Source organism: Montipora foliosa, chromosome 5, assembly GCF_036669935.1.
Source record: "Montipora foliosa isolate CH-2021 chromosome 5, ASM3666993v2, whole genome shotgun sequence".
NCBI lineage: Eukaryota > Metazoa > Cnidaria > Anthozoa > Scleractinia > Acroporidae > Montipora > Montipora foliosa.
In genome coordinates, this window is record NC_090873.1 from 2,489,122 (window position 1) to 2,504,121 (window position 15,000).

At 39.4% G+C, this 15,000-nt stretch overlaps 2 protein-coding genes across 9 annotated transcripts in view; one reads left to right on the forward strand and one right to left on the reverse strand.

Annotated features, from left to right (window-relative positions):
- LOC138003356 (adhesion G protein-coupled receptor L3-like) overlaps window positions 1–15,000 on the forward strand; it is a 104,092-nt gene that overhangs the window by 39,773 nt on the left and 49,319 nt on the right. The window contains exons 19-22 of one of the 2 annotated variants that reach the window (XM_068849380.1): window positions 257–341; window positions 859–925; window positions 1,478–1,687; window positions 2,260–3,014. The exons of the other annotated variant lie outside the window; for it this stretch is intronic. Coding sequence (XP_068705481.1) covers window positions 257–341; window positions 859–925; window positions 1,478–1,687; window positions 2,260–2,535 — 638 coding nt within the window. The 3' untranslated portion in view covers window positions 2,536–3,014. Of the gene's footprint in view, window positions 1–256; window positions 342–858; window positions 926–1,477; window positions 1,688–2,259; window positions 3,015–15,000 lie in introns of those variants that run through there. 2 annotated transcript variants of the gene reach the window in all.
- LOC138003363 (kynureninase-like) overlaps window positions 3,153–15,000 on the reverse strand; it is a 35,452-nt gene continuing 23,604 nt past the window's right edge. For 5 of the 7 annotated variants that reach the window (XR_011123509.1, XR_011123510.1, XM_068849397.1 and 2 more), the window contains 5 exons: window positions 7,428–7,480; window positions 7,180–7,265; window positions 6,698–6,752; window positions 4,983–5,206; window positions 3,153–3,546 (listed from right to left, as the gene is read on the reverse strand). Coding sequence is in view for 5 of the 7 variants with exons in the window: in XM_068849397.1 (XP_068705498.1) it covers window positions 3,415–3,546; window positions 4,983–5,206; window positions 6,698–6,752; window positions 7,180–7,265; window positions 7,428–7,437 (507 nt within the window). In the remaining 2 variants the exon portion in view is untranslated. Of the gene's footprint in view, window positions 3,547–4,982; window positions 5,207–6,697; window positions 6,753–7,179; window positions 7,266–7,427; window positions 7,481–9,033; window positions 9,330–15,000 lie in introns of those variants that run through there. The other 2 variants (XM_068849398.1, XM_068849399.1) reach the window with 2 other exon arrangements.

The following is a 15,000-nucleotide window of genomic DNA, read 5'->3' on the forward strand; positions in this document are numbered from 1 at the left end:
TCTTTTCGGAAAAAAAAGGACTGATAAATTGTCGGGCATCCCTTGTTCATTAACTTTGCGGGATGTGCGAGAACACGACGACACAGAGTTCTCTTTATTACGGTCTGATCTACGTGACTGTAGTTATATCATCAGAGGCACTAACTGCCGGTAAAACCAAACCAAACTGGAAAACAGCCGAAATGTTCACCAAAAGCTACATAATTCGACTTCGTTTCATTCATTTTCAATGCCTTGGTTTTTTTTCTCATCAAAGGCGTTCCTGCTGGAATAGTGGCGCTATCAATTGCATTTGCCTCTGGCCAAGACGGCGGTATACACAGCTACGTAAATGGCGCATTGTAAGTAAACTGAAGCAGAAAGGAACCACGTTGACCCTTTCTTACTGTCTTTTTCATCCTTTTGTAAAGCAGTACAACACAACCGATTTTCTAAAAAGCCTGATTAGCCTATAGGTCATGGAGTTCTTGGTGTTGAACAGAAAACACCATCAATTGGAGGTGACCGTCGGCGCAAGCTTTCCTGCTAAGCTTGAATGCCGTACGGAAGGCCGGGGCGGGGGCCGGGGGTTTCGAACCTGCAGGACGGGACAAAATTGCGAGATCGAACTCCTTGTATGTTTCAAATCTGCCTCAGCCAAGATAAATGACGTCGATGAACGGCAAAGCAAATCCCTCGAACTTGGAGAGTGGAGTCAACTGAAAACAATTTTTCTTTCATTCTCTTCAGCGCGAAGTAATCTGCGAAAAATTGATGATCCTTAACCACAGAAGCAGTCAGTTCAAGGTCTCATCAAAATGTCTCTTTTTTCGGAGCACAAAGTAACTCCTGTTACTGTTCTTTTATGTTTACATTCAGCTGCTGGGTTTCCGTCAAAAATCAGATTATTTGGACCTTCGTGGCACCTGTTCTTGTCATTTGTGTGGTAAGATGTCCATTTCGTCCTCGTACAATAATTAACTTGAACAAGAAAGCTCCCTCAGCTAAGATTGTTTGCTCTACACTATTCTCTGAGAGGTTTCTTCCTGGGTGTTAAAATCTTCCCTAACTGAAATTAACGTTCAAATTAATTTACACTGATTTTATTCCTCGGTGTGGCTCTTGTAAAATTCAATTCATCACATTCTCTCTAGGGATATCTTTACATGTTACGTTATGTTTTCAGCTGTAAATAGGTAAACGTGTCAGAGAAAGCACTTTGATTTTTATCGACGTCCCACCTTTAGGAATGCCAGAAATCCTTATCCCTTATGTTTTGGTCAACAGACTTGTCGGTACCCGCACGGTTCAAATTTTGTCGGCTATTTTGAACCGAAAAATTCCGAACCCCTCGATACAAACTAAACCCACCATTCTAAGGGGGTCGGGGAGGGGGGGGGGGGGGGGTGAGATACGAGAAAAGGAATCACCCTGTCTAAGACCTCGAGCTTCGTTTGCCTTTACAATTTCATCAAATATCTGTAATAATGTTCTTTAGATAAATATGGTGCTCCTTAGCCTTGTAATCCATGAAATCCTGAAGATGCAAAGCAACAAAAAATCCGACGTAGAAAGACTGGGACAAAGTGTCAAGACCTGTGTTGTTCTTTTTCCTCTCCTTGGATTGACCTGGGTTTTTGGAGTTCTGAGCGTGACAAACGCAAGTCTTGTGTTTCAATACATCTTCACCATTCTCAACTCCTTACAGGTACCTTGTTGTTGTTTATGTTGTTATTCTTCTTGAAGGTGCAAATATATGATTCACTTGTGGTGACTACACTTGTAGTCCAGTTGTTAGTGTACATTCAGTTCAATATGCAGAAATCTTGAAGCTGTAGTTGTCGAAGTATCTTGTACCCAGATTTAACACAAGATACATGAAGGAATTGCTTGCACATAGAGGTTCTATCTATGAACCTGAAATTTTACGGCTGAACATTAGATTAAAAACGAAAGACTGCTTCAAAGAGTTTCCGTCGACTGTGCGGCCTCGAGATAAAAGGTTTAACATATATTTGCACATTTAGGGCATGCTGATATTTCTACTTACATAATGTTAAAAAGGACTTAATTTTCTTCAATTAGCTTCGTTCATTATCCTTAGGTCTTTCTTCTATTTTACACTTGACTCCACCGACTTCTTTAGGCCTAGACTCAAATTGTTAAAAGTCGTTCTATTCTCTGATTCTTTTACAAGACCCTCTTGTTTTACAAAAATTTGATACTCAAAACACGATCTTGAATCCCTTGGAAGTACTTTCTGACGATTCTTTCTCTCAGGGATTTTTCATCTTTGTACTTCACGTTCTAAGAAGCACAGATGTGCGAGCTGAATTCAAACGCAAGACACAAAGGTGGATGATGAATGGCCTTTCATCCAATCGCGTAGCAGACTGGCCTCAATCCACTAATGCGTGGACAAATAACGCCGTAAATAGCGACGTCCACGAGTTCAATGAAAAACCAAAAACTACATCCCCGTCAGCGACTACCAGCAGATACCACAGTCCAATTGAAGCACGACAACACGGAGCCTTCACTCCTGTGGACACGTAATCATCACGTGACAAGTACGTAATTGAAACTATCCGACGATATTGGTGGTCGAACTGCTGGGTTTCACTACGAGTAGACGAGAATTCAAACGAATTTGATTTGATTTGATTTCTGTACAGTATTCCCAATTAGTAGCACAGCTCTAGATAGAGCGGTTTTCAATTGAGTGTCGAAAGTAATTAGTGAATTACTTTGGTTTTGCATTACTTCACTCATGATTGGTTCAAAGTTCTCGCGCCACTTTTTCAACCAATCAGAACTGAAACCAAAACCAGTCGTGGCTTGCGCGTGCACATTTTCCCGCGCTTTGAGTCGGCTACGTGTAATTACTTCGAGTTTTGATTCGTTTACTGGATTGTCTCCGTCCTTTTTGATTGGCCGAAGTAATTACTTTGGTTTTGGTTTTACGACACTCATTTGAAAACCGCTCTACACTTGACACTTATAAATTAAAGAGAACAAAGACGGTAGGGTAGAATCTGCTGAATTTACTCAATTATTGTCTTTCATGGGCCGGTTTCGTAATCTCCCGCTTGACCGTAAAAAATGTTAGTTTTCTATCTTCGATCTGCAAGCGTGAAATTTGTGTTAGTGTGAATTAGTGAGTCTGCAATCCCTTTCCGTAGCTGCCATAGTAACTTTATTGAGAGCAATTGTACTGCTCCGGTCCAACCCGTAGAATACAGTAATTTGGTGAGTGCGTTACGCAATAAGTAATAAACCCGTACATAAACCCGTTGTGACAAAATGTTTGGTGCAGCAACACAATCGAGATGATCCTGTGACAGATTTTATAACCAACCTAAAAAATTCCAGTTTCTTTCCCAAAGTCATTTCAGGTCTGAGTCCTCGATAGATGATAATTAGACACAACATTCTCTACTTCTCTGACTCACATTCCAAAGCATCGATGGCCTCTCCTAATATGGTAACAAACCGATAAACGTCCATGAAACTGTTGTACAGCGGTGCAGGAGCAATTCTGATCACGTCGGGTTCACGTGTGTCAACCTGAAAGAAATTTAATAGGAAAAGAATTATGAAAGAATTCTCAAACTCTTCTGATAAAAGACCAAAAGGCGTTTTTACGGACCGAACCTCACTTTTTTTACTGCTGACATATATTTAACAATTATCCTGCAAAATCGCGCGGAATATCGCCTGATACTTAGCCGAAGAGGCCGTAGGCCAAGTGGCTAAAATCAGGCGATACTCCGCAAGAATGAGCAGGATAAATGTTCTATTATTCAACAAATTGATGATAAAGCACAATTTTCTACGTTTATTGGAAAAAAAAAGCTGGATAAACTACCATTTTTCTTCGCGACACACAAAATTACGTATATCGCAGGATATACGTTGAGTACGCACAAAAAATATTGAGCGCGTTATGACCATATGTGGACATAGGGCGATATTTCGCGCGATTTCGCAGGATATTTAACAATTATTCCATGAGCGCGCGTTGGATATGAGATGATAGATAGCCAACGAGGCGCGTAGCGCCGAGTTGGCTATAATCATCTCATATCCAACAAGTGCGAGTGGAATAATTGTTTTATTAAAAACGCCCCCACAATATAGAAAACTAGACTAAAATAAAAATAAAAAGGCCCAAAAAATCACGCATATGCTTGCCGTGTTTGTAGATCATGGTAGGCCATGTAGGACATGTAGTTCCCGGTGTTGTGGTCTGGTCTTTCTGGTCTGGATAGGGTAGGGTGGAGCACCTCGCATAGGACCTCGAGTCCTGTTCGTGCTCCTTCCCTCTGGGCAGGTTTGCCCAGTACAAGCGACAAACCAGATGTCTCGTAAAACCAAACTATAATGGCTCATAACCCATGATGGCTTAAACAATCAAAACTCTCCAATCGCATTATCCAATGATCCAGTTTTTAATAATAGGCCTTATTCACAATAGCCGCCATGTTGGTTTTCATATTGTCATGCAAATTAGCCATGCGTTATGCTGGGGGAAAACATTGAAAAATCGCCTCAACGAAATATTGAAATAACATTGCAAAAAGTCCATTTTAGTATTTATTTGACATTTTGACTTTTTGCTTCGTTATCTGCTCATTTTTCACTTAAAAAAACGTCGAAGTAACTTGTGTAATGATTGTATTTTACTGCTTAGGTGATAAACATTCAATGAACGTGAAACAAATCATCTGTGTGGCTAAGGTGTTCGTTATAACCTCTCGAACTTGTGTTGTTTGCCCCCTAAGAAGTGTGTAGCTAATTTGCATGATGATAGCAAATCCAACATGGCGGTCATCGTGAATAAGGTCTACTGTTAAATATACATTTGACGGTTTCTCCTCGAAATAAATGAGCACACCGTCGGCTTCCTTGGAGAATACCCTCGCTCTAGAGGGTAAAGGAATTACCGACGTTAAATAAGGTGTACTTTTCCCTTTACCGTGCCTGGACAAAAAACGACTCACCACTACACCTCGTTTCTCAAGCTCATCATGAACAGATTTGATTGGCATCGAAAATTTGACCGAAAGCTGACAGCCGCGCTCCGATGGGTTGATTGGCGTTACTATGGATACATGAATGTTATTTCTTGGTGATTTCCCGTTCTGGAGTTGCTGTCTTTTTGTGAGTATTTCACCCTCGTTGTCTGGATTACCGAAATGGTACAAAAGGAGAAGCTCTAGATACGCTGAAAGAGAAACGTTTAGAAGATTCAAGAAAAGGAATGAAAATTAAAAAGTGAAAGAAATATAAGCATACATAAATCTTCCTCCTCTTAGGTTCTCTTCAGCGCCAATAACACAAATCACAGAAGCACACAAAACAAATCCACTTTTACCAAAGAATACCTTTAAACCGAGGGAAATAATGTTTACGAAGAAGAAGTGATTTGGAAAAGCAATTAACTACAGAAAAGGGATAAAATATTTCTTAAAAACATTTTACGATTAAAGTGCCCCCGTGATAAAAAAAAACCACTTCCTTTTTTCCTTCAGATTTTGAAAGTGTGTTTGCTTAACACCTGACTGGCAAAATTTTGAGCTTTGATTTTTATCCAAAGGCCGCCTACTTTGAGTGTAAGTTTTGGATTTCACGATCCGCCATTACTCACGTTCAAAACTGACCGATTGGAACTCAGACGGTTGGATCCAGGGAAACGTGACGTCAGAGGCTCACTAGCTTAAAATTTCAGCATGTGAACGCAGCTTATTATATATGCAAAGCGTGAGTTTAAAAGTCTGAAAGCTTAAAACCCCCGTGCTGCATATTAATTTTGCAGCGTACACACGTATTGCATTCTTAAACTAGTGAGCCTTTAACGTCATTTTCTCCTCGATCCAGCTCTCTCAAGAACATAATGTTAGTAATGGCAGACCATTAAATAGGAAAATTCCAGTTAAAATAAAGAGGTGTCTTTTTGAAATCAAGGCTTAAAACGTGGGTCACTTAGTGTTTTGTTAACATAGTTTTGAAATCCAAAGAAAAATATGAATTGATTTTTTGGTCACAGGGGAACTTTAAAAAGTTTGCTAAGAACAATGGGTGACTAAAAAACGTGTAACGTATACGAAAAGAAAACGACAAAAATTAAACAAAAGGGTTTGCCACTTTGGTCCGTCTGGATATTTCAATTAGGCTTTAGGTTCTTGATGAAAGACATTTCGAAAACTAAACACTCAAATTTCCCCTGGCACTTTTTTAAAACTCTAAACCTTTTGAAAGAAAGACAATTTAGAGTTCTAAGAAAGTGCCAGGGCAAATATGAGTGGAAGACTTTTTATTTCTTTGCGTCATACACTTTAAGCCTTTTTGATACATCATTGCCAAACCGGGCACATTCAGTTTACTGCCTGGGACAACAAACAATTCCGCTATCTCCGTGCCCTGTCCTATGCCAATAGTGTGTCGATTCTTTAACATTCAACAGAATTTAACAAACCAGGGTTGTAACACGGGGCCTGCCTTCAGTTCACAGTGCTTGAACGATAAGAGTTAAACATCCAAGCATTTGAAGAAGTGATTACGAAGGCAGGCTTAGGCAGCACTATGCTTAGGCAGCACTATCTCCCCCCCTCTCCCCCCCCTCCCCCCCCCCCACTTGTTTAAAGGCCTTGAATGTTGATATGGCCGGAGATAAACCCAGGTCATCCCGCACGACAACTCAATGGACTACGCTTACCTGTTAAGAGTTTCGACTTCGTTCTCAATTGTTTCATCGATGTCTTAGCAAACACCTAAAAAGTAGTTAACACGAAAAAGAAACTATAAACAAGAATGTTAACGCACTAGGGAAGCTACTTGATCAAAGGCGTCTGTTACAATATCTAATAATTGCCAGCTTACAAGTGCTGCAACTCCCCCTCTTTTTTCCATATCAAAAAGTCGAATTAAATGATTCGCACTTGATGTTGCTTGCAAATGGGTTAAGTGAACTCGAAGAACGTCCTTTACACAGAGTTTGGAGACGACTGTTGGAATAATGCACTGAAGGTAGTTTCAAGGAGTACCGACACCCCTTATTGTCTGGCGTCACTTCCGTTTACGTCTACGCAGGCTTCTGTTCACGCCAAAATCCCACTATTCACAACAACGCATCCATACATCCCATGGGTGAGTTGAAATGCAAAGCAACCGATTCACAACTTACAAAAAAAAGCTTACGTTTAAGGCACAAAGCAAAGACATCGTTGGTAATAACGGAGGGTTGGACCACTGAAAGCCAGCTGCCCCAGGAATTGGCTTGAATTCTGCAAGAAAAAAATTCAAAAGCTCGAGGTAACCTTTTCAGAACAAAAAACGAAGGCATGCATAAATAAACTCAGCACTTAGTCTGAAGAACGTTCCACAGCTGTGACTTCCATCAACTTAACATGTACAATCACTATGGAAAGAATTCAAAGAAAGCTCACCATGCTCCATTTCAAATCGGCTTTTTCTATCATGTCCCCACCATCCGGCGAATCTGAAGAGAAAATTAAAAAGTCAGTACAGTCTGCTACAATAAATTAACGGCAGAAGAAATCGCTTATCCTGACTTAAGTGAAGAGAGTACACCAATTTCCATATATTAAAATTCAGTTCAAAACAAAAGACATCATTTCGAGGCTCTGGGGAATAAATATAAGGATTTGTATGAGTTTATTCCCCAGGGCCAAGAGAAAATTGGTCTATTCTAATACACCTTATTCCAAAATGGCCCCTGATTTATGCGGATACAAATTGGCCCTTGTTGCCTCGTTCAAGATAAAATATTCTTTTGAATTTTAAGCTTAAGAACGAGGCATCAAGGGCTAATTTGAACAAAAAACAAAAATAAAAGAATATTTAAATGGGGGCCATTTTGGAATAAGGTGTATGGACAAGGAACATTCTACCGTACTCTTCAAAGTGCATCTAAACTCAACTAGTTTATGGTTCCCAATATAAATCTCCCCAGCCAAAGCAAAAAAATGCCACCATTGCTACCCAAGATTTCGCTTTTCTGTACCGTGCAAACCACCTAACGACCTCGTTCCCAGGGTTTCTCTGAAAAGCCCTGGGAACGAGGTTGGCCACCTAAACTTCGCAGAACTAGCAGTAATTTGGACCCAGGACCGTGGTGAATTTTGCATAAACTATTGTTTTCAAATGCTCTTGGGGACACTGCATATTCCCAAGAGTATTTGAAAACAATGGTTTATGCAAAATTTGGGGGGGAAACAAAGTGTATTATGGGGAATTCGAAAATAGAGAATGGAAGAGAAGTTAGCAATCTTTCGATTTTGAGGAGATTCACATTAAAAATTGTCAAACACCTGCTAAAATGCTATTTTAAACATATCTTTATCATCCTTGTTGCTTCAAAACGCCAGACATACCGTTTTAAATCATCACTCCGCGTATTCTTATTCTGGAATAGGATCAATCGAACGCACCCTTAAAATAGCTCAAACTAGTAGTTTGAAGTGACGCTTTCGTCGCCATAGCCGTGGTGGTTTCTTAAACTCCCTAATACGTAGTTTAAGATCTGCGACGCGACGGCAACGAAAACGTCATTTAAAATTGCAACTTAGGTTAATTAATCTTTTTCGTCATTATGTTGGCTTGTCTAACTTCTAAAAGCTAGTGTAACTTTCCAGGAACTGAATTAGGAGGTGCGGTGTTGAAGCTACGACAGAAAATTCAAATTTACTGCCTTGTGTTCACGTTCTCTGAAAAACTTGAGAATTGGTAATTTCACGTCGTAGATTTGCAGAAAACGTGAAAGAAATGTACAAAAATGAAAAATGCACGTGCAGAGCGTGCAAAGCTATTGTTTTTGCTCATTAATTATGTATAATTTGTGACGTTTTCGTTGCCGTCGCGTACAACGACGTGAAGTCACCAAATTTGCGGTTTTGACTACAATGCGAGCGTACAAATGTGAGTCTTTCATTATCTGTTTTTACTCTGAAACCGCTCAGGAAACTTCGCCCACATTGTAGAGCACGAACGAGATGGAATAATTGCAAAAAACTTACGATAGTGCAAACCTACATTTTGAGGTGACCTTTTCATTGACCTCCCCGTCGTAGATCTTCAAGCTCTCAGTGTTCAAATGTTCTATGCGAGCACAAGTGCTCTACTAACTGGGCTGACAGGAAGTCTAATCAGATCAAAACATTTGATATCAAATGTTGGTTTTTGCTGTAAGGGCAAATCCGGAGTACCCGGAGAAAAAACCTCTCGAGCACAATAGACAACATTCTCGTCCCATCGCCCTTTTCGTTTCTCTTAATCGGCGGGGCCTTGGCACGAGAAAACGAAGGGCTCTGGAGACATGGGATTTTCGAGTCCTAGATTCTATCGGACTTCCGGTATTCATGTATGCAGTCGTGATGTTTACTATGGGGCGCCAAATGTATTTTTATTATTTAGAGTGGTTATTTGTATATAACCAAAACAAGTATGGTTATATGTAAATAACCACATTGCAGTTTGCTTATTTCTAAATAACCAAAAGGAGACATTGGTTATTTAACAAGTAACCAAGAAATGAGTGTGGTTATTTGCTAAATAACCAAACCTGAAAATTGGTTATTTGCCAAATAACCAAAACTGAAAATTGGTTATTTGCTAAATAACCAAAACTGCAAAGTGGTTATTTGCTAAATAAACAAAATCGAAAAAATGGTTATTTGGTTATTCTTTAGAGATAACCAAAACTTGATTTTTTTTTCCAGTGACTGCAAATTGGAAATTGGTTATTTAGCACAAAATGGCCAGTACTTAAACACGGAATGCCGGAATGATGGAATGCCGGAACGGCGGAATATTTAAACACGGAACGCCGGAATACTTAAAAAAAGAACGCAAGAATACTTAAACACGGAACAGTTGTGAAAATTCTGACAATTGGAACACATGGTTCCCCCCACAAGTGTTCGGGGCAAAAAATTAAAGTACAAAATAATGGTGAAATATGAACCCTTTTATTGTCGTAAAAGAGGTTGCTGTTATTCATCGTGGGGAAGTACAATAATAATAAAGTATTCTCATTTGTTTCACGATGTGGTCACTTGTGATGTAGATCGCGCCGTTTCGACTGCATACTGCTAGTCTCCATAAGGCGATGATGTCGAATGGTTACGCGTCACCTTTTAAACAGGATGCTCCGATGTGATTGGTTGGTTTTCAGCAGCTGTGATTGGTGTGTTTCGATCCTAGCTGCTTCGGCGTGTTCTTTCTTTGGTGGACGGCTGTCGTAGGGTGAGGTCTTAAGTGAATCGTCTCTTTGACCCTGCGTGTGTACCAATGAGGGTCACGATCAATAAACTTTACTTACAGCTCTTTCGTTCGTACTAGATGTGATCGTAATGTAGTCTCCGACTTGAAAACAGCGCGTATGCCTTGTTGCTGCTGGCAGCGGCGAAGTTGTTGGGATAGGCCTTTGACATAGGGTAAAACCGCAGTGGCCCACTCGATCGTGGGCTCAGCACTGCTACTCGGTTTCCTGGTCTTGGTGATTTTCTGCAAGAAAGAAAGAGGTAACCATTAGAGACAGGAACAGAAGACAGGTGTTTCTTCTCCTTGGAGATAACAGAAGGTTTTGTTACGAGACGTTTGGCGCGCTCGTAGAGGCACTTGACAATACCGCGTTTTACTGATTGCGGGTGGCGGGAATCATACGCTAAGTACGGATCAGTGTGCGTAAGCTTCCTGTACACGCTGGTGGTGAGGCGGCCATCCGGTTCTTTTGAAACTGCAGTGTCAAGGAAAGCGAGTTTGTAGTCGTTCTCTGTCTCCATGGTGAAGCAAATGCAAGGCTGCTGGTTGTTCAAAAAAATTTGGTTTTATCAACGGAGTTGATAATGTAAATTGGCCACCGTACAGAGATTCTAATTTAGCTTTTAGAATGTCTGTACGGTGGCCAATTTACATTATCAACTCCGTTGATAAAACCAAATTTTTGTATACTACTTCCCCACCGACGCAGCACCACAGTTTCTTCAGAAACTACCCCTTCATGCTGGTTGTTCAGATGCTGTAAGAAGCTATCAACGTTTCCGCGATCCAGGATGGTGAAAGTGTCGTCAACGTAGCGTTTCCAGATCCTAGGTTCTCAGATCCTAATCACAACTGCTGAAAACCAACCAATCAGAGCGGAGCATCCTGTTTAAAAGGTGACGCGTAACCAATCGACATCATCGCCTTATGGAGACTAGCAGTATGCAGTCGAAACGGCGCAATCTACATCACAAGTGACCACATCGTGAAACAAACGAGAATACTTTATTATTGTACTTCACCACGATGAATAACAGCAACCTTTTTTACGACAATAAAAGAGTTCATATTTCACCATTGTTTTGTACTTTAATTTTTTGCCCCGAAAACTTGTGGGGGTGGGGTGGGGGGGGGGGGGGGGAACCATGTGTTCCAATTGTCAGAATTTTCACAACTGTTCCGTGTTTAAGTATTCTTGCGTTCTTTTTTTAAGTATTCCGGCTTTCCATGTTTAAGTATTCCGGCGTTTCGTGTTTAAGTATTCCGGCGTTCCGTGTTTAAGTATTCCACCGTTCCGGCATTCCATCATTCCGACATTCCGTGTTTAAGTACTAGCCATTTTGTGCTAAATAACCAATTTGCAATTTGCAGTCACTGTAAAAAAAAATCAAGTTTTGGTTATCTCTAAAAAATAACCAAATAACCATTTTTTCGATTTTGGTTATTTAGCAAATAACCAATTTTCAGTTTTGGTTATTTAGCGAATAACCAATTTTCAGTTTTGGTTATTTAGCAAATAACCAATTTTCAGTTTGGTTATTTAGCAAATAACCAATTTTCAGGTTTGGTTATTTAGCAAACAACCACACTCATTTTTTGGTTACTTGTTAAATAACCAATGTCTCCTTTAGGTTATTTAGAAATAACCAAACTGCAATGTGGTTATTTACATATAACCATACTTGTTTTGGTTATATACAAATAACCACTCTAAATAATAAAAATACATTTGGCGCCCCATAGTTTACACTGTTTCTATACATGGCGGTTGTCGAGGCAGGATTCGAGGAATCCTTGTGACGGCCCTTAAGGGGTCTCAATATGGAAAATGTTTCCCTACGTGTACAACAGAAAGAGGCGATAAGGAACATTGTTTTTTTAGGGAAAGACACTTTAATTATTTTGCCGACAGGCTTTGGCAAGTCATTGATTTTTCAGTTGTTGCCCTTTTTTTTTGACTCGTGGCTTGGAGCAAAGAAATCTTTTATTTTGGTTGTTTCTCCTTTAAACGCCTTGATGAGAGATCAAACAGTCAAGCTGAACGATATGCAAGTTAGAAGTTTAGTGGTTCGGAATACTGAGTTGTTAAGTGATGTTGAAATTAACGAAATCAAGCAATCGAAGTATAGAATAATTTATGGCTACGCGAAGGTATTTCTTGGAAAATTGCGTAAGTTATTGGATTGCGAAGAAGTGAGACGCCATATGTGAGCTATCGTGATTGATGAAGCACATCTCATTGTAGAGTGGCAAGTATTTAACTCTTGCCTTTATTTCTTTCTAGTTACTTCGGTATAATCTATTGTAAGGCTTTGCTTACGGTTTATCTTCACTTTAGTCTTGCCCCACCCTCAATTTTGTGGTGAAATTTGTGAAAAAGTTACACATTATTAAAGTAAAGGGGGACAATGTTTGTGTTATCATCATTTTTGTTTTATCACATTCAGATCATCGCAATCATGCAGAATTTGCATGTACCGATCAAAACTGTAAAATTAGCCTACACCATATGATCCTCAAGAAAATACTAATGCAAAACGTGGAAATCCAATAGGCCACTTTCAAAAATAACATAATACTCTTTGTTTGCCCTCAAAAATTTTGCATAAGTCTTGTTTTTATTTTCTCTTGGGACCTTTGTGAGTCCCAAGAGAGACTGGAAACATTATGCTTATGGAGGGCAAACAAAGAGTATTTTGGTAATTTTGATAGTGGCCTATTGGCTGAGCAACATGTACCTGTAGTGGTAGAGGTAGTGGTAGTGGTAGTGGTAGTGGTAGTGGTAGTGGTAGTAGTGGTAGTGGTAGTGGTAGTGGTAGTGGTAGTGGTAGTGGTAGTGGTAGTGGTAGTGGTAGTAGTAGTAGTAGTAGTAAAACTTCATTTCAATTTGGTATATTCCATTCAGGTGTAATCTGCTATCATTGCTCACAATCTATTGTTATAATCATTCTTACATAACATTGTTTTTCATTTTACTTGCATTTTATTTCTAGGTAGAGTTTTCGGCCTGCATATGTCCAACTAGGTATGCTAGATGCCATATTTCCAAAGGTGCCTGTAGTCACACTAACTGCAATTATACATTTATTTAACTTACTGATATAATAAATTATTTTGATTTTTAAAAAGTATCCATAAGGCCCACCTCCCTGACCCCATGGAATTTCCAGTTCAGCTTCATCCTTTCCATTAAAAACTGGAATATTTTGATATGCCCTACCCCTTGAAATTAAATAATTGTTTTTTCTTTACATATTGTGAGGATGAGAATAAGTAATTGACATTTAAATTGTAACAGTAAGTGAAATGTTGTTAGTAATCTAAGTTGTAGTTAGCTATAAACCTTGTAAATATTAAAGGTAGTGTCATTGTGTGATAATAAACAATGTACATTGTATAACCAAACAAATAATGTAAGTTTAAGCATTAGAGTGTTGAGTTTTTCCCCCTTAGAATTTCCAGTGGCCTTCAATCTCTGGGGTGCAGGGATATGTTCTGTTACCAAACATCATGAAATAGGTTGTGCTCTATGCAGCGATGCCATCTTTTTTTGAAATGTATAACTTTTTTAATGCTTTACTGCTTATTTACAGTGGTGGATCTAGGGATGATGTTCCTCCCTCTTGCTGTTATGGACAAGAAAATTTCCATGTTTCATGCATTCACCATTTGAGTGGATCCACCACTGGCATACCAGACATCCTTATCAATAGTAAAGGAAAATAGAAGAGAACATTATATAGGAATAAGTACAGCCATAGCCTTCATGTATGTATGTATGTAAATTGAAGGGAAGTTTTTATTCCATTCTTACATTCACTTTGTTTTCCAAGGTGTAATAAAACAGGTTTTACTTTGAAAGATTGCCATATCTTTTTTTGGCCATGCGACCAGTTGACCTATCCGTAGTTTATTTTGGATGCTGTTTGAGTTCATCACAGCTGTGACTTGAACTGCAGCTTCTGCCCTCACAGAGTCATCATCAACAATCTTACCAACAGCAACAAGAAGACACTGTGTTACTAACTCCTGGCTCTGCTTTAATAGCAGAACTGTAGTATCTTAAATCAGATGCAGAATAATCATCAGTACATGGTTTAATAATATTGTTAAATATTACAGGCCAATAATATGTAGCACTTAAATTCTTAAGAAATCCTTTTCTCTAGTGGCTCTCCTTGAAAAAAGGGCGACCAATAATACTATTATAATAACCCATATAACAGTGGACTTGTGAAGGATTTTACAGTGTGATATATAAATATCAACAATTTTAGTATTTGAGGGGTTATGCAAGCAACCACTTTGGTATTTGTTTCCGGGCTTGAGTCCTGTTTAATGAAAAAATATTTCCCTTTGCTGTCATGAACAGCAGTAAAGTTTTAATAACTTATTACCTGGCCTGTACAGATTTTGAGTTGTTTGTGACTGCATGTGGTTGGAAACCTGTTCTGACTCTACACGCTGGGCTTCCTCCATCTCCCACAATCCTTTCACATCTGGAACTACCAAAGCATACTTGTCAAAAAAGTTGCCAATGCACCCCTCAAGGAATTCATGTTTCTCTTGTACAGTTGCAGATTGTGGTGGTATTTCCAGATTTAATGGCCTTGATTCAAGGGTTTCCATTCCAGCCCATGCCATGAAGGCTTTGCAAATGTGTGTACGTGTTACCTGAAGCATAAGGGCCTCCGCACCAGCATAGTTTTTTCTTCACTTGTGGGGGAACATTTGTCT